The 8,394-nt window shown below is 53.9% G+C and overlaps 1 protein-coding gene across 2 annotated transcripts; it reads left to right on the forward strand.

Moving 5' to 3' along the window:
* Nucleotides 1–3,134: 3,134 nt before the first annotated feature.
* Nucleotides 3,135–8,009, forward strand: Rtl6 (retrotransposon Gag like 6). 2 transcript variants are annotated; one of them, XR_009375493.1, is made up of 2 exons: nucleotides 3,135–3,413; nucleotides 7,247–8,009. XR_009375493.1 is itself a non-coding variant. In XM_059247470.1 (2 exons), the coding sequence occupies exon 1, from the start codon at nucleotides 3,925–3,927 to the stop codon at nucleotides 4,642–4,644; it is 720 nt and encodes a 239-aa protein (XP_059103453.1). In that variant the 5' UTR covers nucleotides 3,420–3,924; the 3' UTR covers nucleotides 4,645–7,139; nucleotides 7,247–8,009. The 2 variants fall into 2 exon arrangements, 1 of the variants encoding a protein (XP_059103453.1); XM_059247470.1 differs by lacking the exon at nucleotides 3,135–3,413 and adding an exon at nucleotides 3,420–7,139.
* Nucleotides 8,010–8,394: the final 385 nt, after the last annotated feature.

Here is an 8,394-nt window from a genome sequence, read left to right on the forward strand (position 1 = left end):
AAATGACTGAGATGAATTCTTTTTTCCAAGTCATTTGTTTCTCTTCTCACCTCTGGCTCCAAAAGACAGCCTGGCCCTGTTCCCACCCTCGAGGCTACAGAACACAGCACGACGTGTCTGTAGCCCACGGGGAGGCTGGTTTTGTCCATGGGCCCAGCCACATCATCCCATTTCCTTGAGACCGTGCTTCAGATCTAGAGTCACAGCGGTGTCTGGACCCGAACTGAACCCAAGGGCTCTCCCTCTGCTTTTCTGATTTTCCCATTGCAGTTTTGGTGGTTGGAGCTGGAACTCAGTTGGTAGAGTGCTTGTCCAGGTTGGCAGAGTGCTTGCCTAACATGCATGAGACACTGAGCTTGCTCTCCATTGCAAAAAACCAGGTGTGCACTGGGGAGATGTGGGCCAGACGACCAGAAGTTCAAGGCATCCTGCATGAAATTTGCAGCCAGCCTGGGCTACACGGCCTAGTCTCAAAAACAAACACATCCCAGTCTTTGCATTTTCACTTTACTCCATTTTTTTCCTGGACTACAACTTTTATAGCCTCTTTGAAATGAGGCAAAATACAAGCAAATGTCACGCTTTATCATTTCCAAAATTAGGGTGAGCCTTCTGTCTTCTGCAATATACATTTTATTGGCAAATTCTCACGTGCTGTTTAAGGTTACTGAAAGCAGCCTGTGGGGGGTGGGGTTCCTTGTGCCAGACCCTAGCATATTTGTTTCAGGGGGTTTCTAAAACTCCTTTCCAGGGGCAAACTGATCCCTGCCTCTGCCTTGGAGACAGGAAGACAGCTTGCAGCTAAGGATCTTAAAATCGTTGCACCCTGAGGACAGCTAGAAGGCAAACTGTGCCCGGCAGAAGTTGTGGTGGGAGTGGGAAGCAGGGAGGTCATTGATAGCAACCGGGAGTTCCAGCTAAATGCTTCTTCCCCAGTCATTCTGCTAGGCATCCTCAGCCACTATTTGATGCTGTTCCCTTGGCCTGCTCTCAGCCAGGCTAGTCCAGCTGCCTCTGCTGGGTGTTGTGAACACTGATTTATGATGTTTTGCTTTCTGTCTGCTGTTTGTGAATTGTTCTTTTTACTTTTCCTTGCTACATGCTTAATAAATTCGCTCATTTGAAACCAAAGAGTGGTGCTATTACGGTTCATTCTAGGCATCAGATGACACATCTTCTTTCCAAGGCACTGGGGAACCTCAGGTCTATACTGTCAACCACAGCTGAACTACAGCAGGCTCCTCAGTAGCCCACAGCATCCAGGTACCTAGAGAGGTGCCACTGTGCTACTGGGACTGAGTCACAAGGGGATGTCCAGGTGTGTTCAGAAACAGTATGTGCGGCGGCTCAGTCCAGAACAATTTCTGATTTTGAACTCATTGACCGCAGTCAAGGTGAATGTAGCTCTTGCCTCCACCCGACTTTGGAGACCTCACAGAAGTGATATAAGTATACAATGTCTTCCTCCTTTCCTCTCTTGCTTCATGTTTTGGAGTTTTAGCTTGTCACAAAACATACAGTCTGGAACAGTGGAATGCAAGTGTTTTCTCCAAATGTGGATACCCTCAGCCCAAATCCCCCACTGCAAGATCAAGAACTATAGGCAGAATGAACACATCTCCACCCCAGGCCTGCCTCCCACCTTCAGAAGGCTACTGCCACCTGTCTCCTGGACTGCATCCCGGAAGGACTTTACAGAGGGTATTTTCTCTCTCAATACACCCCAGTGTGTAACTGACCATGAAGGAACAACCAAGCTAGGGCAATCTAGAAAACCCCAGTATCTCCACTCAAACCTTTAGCCCAGTGGTTCTCAACCTCCCTTATGCTGTGACCCTTTAACACAGATCCTCATGGTGTGGTGACCCCTACCACCACCATAAAATTACCAAAAAAATTACTTTGTAGCTGTTACGAATCCTAATGTAAAAATCTGATATGCAGGATATCTGATATGTGACCCATGTGAAAGGGTCATTTGGCCCCCAAAGGGGTCTCAACAGGTTGAGAGCTGCTGCTTTAGCTCTGCCTCCCCCAAGTTACTTCTTGGTTTTAGCTCTTGGCTCTGTTGGAGGAAGGGGCTGGGACTCGCAAAGCATATTATAAAATTCAGCATGCACAATAAGTTGGCCATCTAGCAGGAGGGCAGGCAGGAATAAAAGGTTGCACAGGGTTTCAGTGGAGTCCTTGGCATGCTTCTGAACCACCGCCGCAGGAGAATCTCAAAATTCAACGTGACTAGGGAGACACGACTGTTTCCAAGGCACAAAAGTCAATGTTGTTAATAGGATACTAATAGAAAAATGGTGGACTACTGAGCACGACTTTATGTATGTATGTATGTATGTATGTATGTATGTATGTATTTATTTATTTATTTATTTATTTTTATGTACAGGTAGGACACTGAGGAAACTGAAAGGTTTTTTTTTTTTTTGGTTTTGTTTTTTGTTTTGTTTTGTTTTCTAAGACTTTTCCAGGGCTCAGGATTCAGCTCAGTGGTGGCATGCTTGTAGGCATGAGGCCCTGGGTTTGAGCCTAGTACTGCACAAGGCTACAGTGCTCAGAGCCAGTAATCCCAGCACCCTGGAAGTGGCAACAGGAGAATGAGAAGGTCATGGTCATCCTTGGCTGCATCATCGTGGGTTCAAGGCCAGTCTGGTCAACATAAGATTCCCCCCCTCCCTGCCTCGCTTCAAGAAAAGAGAGGTGAAGAAAACCATCTGAATCCGGTGTGGTGGTGAACTCCTGCAATCCAGCCATAAGAAGGTGGAGGCAGGAGAGGTTCAAGGTCATCCCTGGCTACTTCCTGAGTTCCAAACCAGTCTAGTTTACAGGAGACAGGCTCAAAAAAAACTAAAATTAAAAAAAAGTTTTCTTCTTTGTCAAGATTTGCTACTATGATCATGTAGTTCATGCGAATTGCATTCAAGTTACAGTAAGAAAAGTCAACCTTACATAAAAAAAGATTACACCGCCATTGAGAGGCTCCTCATGTCGACTTGGGAAGAATCTGAAAGAACCAAAGCTTTCCAAGAGAACCAAATGGCAGAACCCACGCTCCTCGCTGATAGGCTGCTGAGAAAGGCGCATGGCCCGGGAGGCGGGGCTGCGTCACTTCCGGAAGGCAGGTCTCCCTTGGCTGGCGCTCCGGGAGCGGGCTGTCTCCATGGCAACCAGCAGGCCCCGACCCAGTTGCCTGGTTTCCCGCTGCCATCTCGCTGGCCGCGCCCGCACAAAGACCGCGCGGTGACCGGCGCAGTGCCACGACCCCGCCACTCCAGCCCCGCAGGAACCGCAGCCGCCGCCGCCGCCGCCGGGGAAGCAGTTCCGGCGGCCGCCGTGACGCGCAGGCAAGGCGCGGCCCCGACCCGCGGGCCATCTTGGCAGCGGAGGGAGCGGCGGAGCGACAGGTACACACGCCGCCCGGCCCGGGCCAGCTCAGGTGCGGCCGCCCTTTGTTCTCCCGCAGGTAGTCGCGTGCCACCCGCGGACATCGCCTTCACCCGCAGCCCGAGCTCCGGCAGGTGCATCCCGCCAAGTCTGGGCAGCGCAGGTCAGCGCATCCCGTAAGGCCTGGGCAGGTCCAGCCTATGCATCCTGCAAGGCCTGGGAAGGTTCAGCCCGCTCATCTCATAAGGCCTGGGCAGGTCCTACTCGCTCATGCTGCAAGGCCTGGGTAGGTCCAGCCTGTACATTCTGCAAGGGTTGAGCAGGTCCAGCTCGAACATCCTTCAAGGCCTGGGCAGGTCCAGCCAGGGCCCCACACCTTGACCCTACAAAGCCTGCAGAAAGGAACTGCGCCCAGGACAGGACCAGTGGCCTCAGGCTTGCCCTCCTAGATTCTGCCTGGGCGCACCTGCTTCAGCACCCAAGGCCTTTTGCTCTGGTTCTCCAGCTCTCTGTAGCTTAACCTTGGCCACCATGGTCCAACCTCAGACCTCCAAAAACGAAAGCCCAGCCTCTGCCCCTGGTGCCAGCGCACAGATGGATGACGTGGTTGACACCCTGACCTCCCTGCGCCTCACCAACTCTGCGCTGAGGCGCGAGGCCTCCACGCTGAGGGCAGAGAAGGCCAATCTTACCAACATGCTGGAGAGCGTCATGGCGGAGCTTACTCTGTTGCGCACCCGGGCGCGCATCCCTGGCGCTCTGCAGATCACTCCACCTATCTCTGCCATCACCTCCAATGGGACCCGACCCATGACCACGCCGCCCACCTCGCTGCCTGAACCCTTCTCGGGAGACCCCGGCCAGTTGGCGGGATTCCTGATGCAGATGGACAGGTTCATGATCTTTCAAGCTTCCCGCTTCCCAGGTGAAGCCGAGAGAGTGGCCTTCCTGGTGTCCCGACTGACTGGGGAGGCCGAGAAGTGGGCCATTCCCCACATGCAGCCAGACAGCCCTTTGCGAAACAACTACCAGGGCTTTCTGGCCGAGCTGCGCAGAACCTACAAGTCTCCGCTGAGGCACTCACGGCGTGCACAAATCCGGAAGACTTCGGCATCCAATAGGGCGGTGCGGGAGCGGCAGATGTTGTGCCGCCAACTGGCCACAGCTGGCACAGGAGCCTGCCCGGTGCATCCTGCCTCCAACGGGACCAGTCCGGCACCAGCCTTGCCCACCCGCAGCCGGAACCTTTAGGGAACCTGTGGCCACCCAGGTAGCTAGACTGTTGCTGAGAAGAATTGTCGATACAGTAGCATTGTCCTGTGTGCAGGCATCTTTCATGCCTCTCTCCGTCTGTGGGAGGCCATCCTGCCATCCTCATTGGTCATCCACCCTGCTGTGCGTTTTGCTAGCTTTATCTGCAGCTCAGTGCATGTTCCCCCCATGTTCCCTCTGTTGCTTGCAATCCCAGCTTCTCTAGTAATCACAACACAGCCCCTTGGACATGTGCCTGCCTAGGAACCATTTAGGCTGACCACCTCTGTGGGCTCGGCTAGTGGACATTCAGCTTCTGTGCCCTCCCTACAAGCACCCTGGCGATCCCCTTCCTGGTCACTCTGGTCTTGCTGATGAGTTCTGAATAGAAAGAAACCAGCTTGGCTCTGAAGGTGGCTGATGTATACCTGAACCAGCCTGCCCACATCTGGTCCCTTTGCAAGGTAGTCAGGTAGTCAGTCACTCTGCATTCCAGGGATCCTTTCCTCTCTGGGGGAGCCTGCGTTCCAGCATACCCCACCGCTGTTGCTGGGAACATCTGGTCCTTCGCAGACGTTCCTTCTGCCTCTCCTGTCCGCAGGAGACTCATCCATACCTGTCTGCGACTGCCAGTGTCTTGATGGCATCAGGGAAATCTAGCATTCGTCTACCAAGTTAATCATGGACCTGGGACCCTGGGCAGTTCCGTCAGGCTGCCTAGGCAACATCCATGCGTCAGCCATAGCAGACTGAGGGGGACCTGGGGACCCCATTTGCTGCCTGGATTTCTGTTGAGAGGCTCACAGGTGTCTGCTCCTTTCTGCCCATGTGGCTCCATGGTGGCCTTGTCTAACCACAGGCCCTTTTCTACCCAGGGGCCATGTGGCTTTCACCTCAGCCTTTCAGCCGCCCACACCATCTCTAGAGGTCCAAGGAACCCACCAACATATACCCTCTCTGTGCCTAGGCCTAATGTCTAGCCTCTGTCCAAGAACAAAAGACTGGCTGGGGGCCAATTCCTCTCAGAAGCATCGGGCACCTTCGGTAGTGGGTGTTGGCCTCTTGCTGCCCCAGTTTGAAGAACTGGTGAAGAGCAGCCAATGGCTTTGGTCCTCATATGGACACACATTGCAGTTCTGAGGAACAAAACATTGACTTCTTCACAGAAGGATGCCTGGAGATGGTATTCAGACTCAGCCGAGCTCCTGGACAGTGACATCTGTCACATTTCAACGCCAGATGAACTGTTTACATGCCCACTTGGCCCCTTGGGGGAGATGGGTGCCTCTCCTGGGTTCTCCTGCCCTCCTCTGCATGGTCTTAGCTTGACCACAAAAAACCTCACCTCTGCACCCACCCAAACACATTTCTCCCCTCTTGGGAGTCCAGAGGCTGGGGCCTGGAACCTGGCCTCTTTCAGAGACTTCCTCCATCATTGGGAAAAGTGACTGATTCCAAAGCAGGCGCCCTTGCAAGGCCAGGAATCTTCAATGCTCGCTGGCCTCACAGCCCACGGCCACCTGCTTCTTGTTAACTCTGTTAGCCCAGTAGCCTTGCTGAAGACCCTGGACCAAGGCACCCTGCTGGCACCGTGGTGCTTCATGAGCAAGTGGAAGACTCCCTGGGGGTTCCACTGAGGGTGCTCACCGGTCCCCAAGAGCTGAGTCTCAGGACCTTCCAGTAGAGGGGCCCCCCCAGTGAAGCTACAGCGTCACCAGAGAAGCAGGGAGGTGTCTGTGGAGGCAAGAGACACCTGGAAGGTTTCTTTGTGGCCTTCTCGATCAGGATTGGAGACCCACTGGGAGGGCATGCCCCCTACCCTGGCTCCTTGGACCACCGGGTGCTGTATTGGCTTTATGTCCCACTCCAGAGTCCTCGGCTGGTGGTGCTGGAGACAGAGCCAAGCAGGCCAGCTGTCTCCCTGTGTGGCTTCACCGTCTCCCTTTGCCATCTGGGCTGACTCACCTGGGTCGCTCTGCTGCAGTGGGTCCACGCTGCTGCTCTGGTGGCATTGGCTTGGTGATTGTGTTTTGTTGTCGCCCCCCCCCTCCCCGTGCTTGTGTTTATGCAAACGGGGGGCAGTGCTGCCCTGTATTTAGAACCATCTCGATAGCTCTCTGTGGCTTGGAGCCTGGAGCACATGAGAGAGGGTTGAGGCTTGCCCTCCACCTTGGACCTGGAAGAGCCGCTTTGGATCTGTTCCTGAGGAGCCCATGGCGGCTCTATCGGAGGGCATGGTTAGTCCCTAGCCAAAATGATGAGATGCAAGGCCCATGCAGCTCCCGAGGGAGACCTGGATAACTGGGCATCAAGCTGAGGAAGAGGGGGAGGGGAGGGCAGCTTTGTACATATCCCAAGGTTGTAGTTTCTTGAGCTCAGAAGAGAGCAGGGAGAGGGGGACGGAGGAGTTGCTGTACGAAGGAGTGGCATTTCTCTCGGCATTGACTGTTGCAGCAGTACTGCGCCTGCTCCCCAGACTCTGTGATGCCCATCTGGTAAGCAGGCTTCACTGTGTTCAGTGTAACTGACAGTGGGACCTGGCATGCGGGTGACTTCCCAGCCTAGTCTGTAATGTGACCTTGGGGTTCTCTTCATATCCCAGAGCATTTAGTGACTTTGAGGAAACAGCAAAGACCCATCTCGTTGGCCCCAGCTGAGTACGTGACGGGCGTGAATGCTGCATGATAGTACATTTGGGTTGGCCCGAGACAGGTGCCTGTTGTTGCAGAGGACAGAGCCACTACTGGATGAGCATGCCCTGAGCATCCGCCTGCAGGGGAGTGAATGGAGGTGGGGAAGCTGGCTGGGGCTGAGGGTGACTTAGGGGGCAAGCCTGGGGCTTGGCTGGAGCACGCTGGGGACAGGGCATCAGGTGGCAGGGCTCTGCAGTGTAACATGCATGATAAGTCCATTCTGTTGCCCTTTGCCCCATCCAGTGCCACCAACAGCTGGACCACAGCGTCCCATTCTCCATGGCAGCACACATCAAGAAGCTTAGGGGACCAGGGAGAGGAAAGGACATGGTCAAATTCAGTGCTTTGAGGCTTCCTTCCTGTCCCTGGCCCCATCTTTCTTTGCCTCTTACACACCCATGGACCCCCACCGAGCACATACGACACAGCTGTTCCCATGTGCCACCAACCTTACTCTGAATGGCTCTGAACTCTCCCCTCAGGCGGAGGGACAGTGCTGTGTACCAGCAGAAATTTGTGTCAGGTTTTCCTCTGAGGGCCAAGTTACTCCCTTGGGGTAGACTCTCAAAGGTGGGATTGTTGGATTAACGAATACGGGGCCCTCTGAGACTTTTATTGTCTCCTGACAAAACGGTTTCCAGAAATTTCTGTGTCCATTACACTGCCAGCAGCCAGGGCTGAGTATTCTCTGACTTGAGGACAGCAGCGACATACTTTAGTCGCATCTCTCGAGTCTAGCTCACTGAGCGTCTTTTTACACCAAGTGACTGCATTTCCTCTTTTGCAGACTGCCGATGTCCTTTGCTCCACTGACGGGCCTGACCAGTTTGTAAAAGCTCCGTATGCAATTAAAGATACTAATCTGTTGTGTGTTGTGTCTGCTCTAAGTGTCTCTGGGCTTTTGCTGTGGGTGTGATCGAAGCCGGGACCCACAGGCAAGCAGCGCCTGGCTCTGCCGGGCTGCACGAGGCAGGAGTGATGGCGGGGACACAGCAGCATCTTAGGGGATATTGTGAAATCATTTACACAAATGGACACACTAGGCCTTGGGGCCCAG

The sequence above is a fragment of the Peromyscus eremicus genome, chromosome 20 (assembly GCF_949786415.1).
Source record: "Peromyscus eremicus chromosome 20, PerEre_H2_v1, whole genome shotgun sequence".
In the NCBI taxonomy this organism is placed as follows: domain Eukaryota; kingdom Metazoa; phylum Chordata; class Mammalia; order Rodentia; family Cricetidae; genus Peromyscus; species Peromyscus eremicus.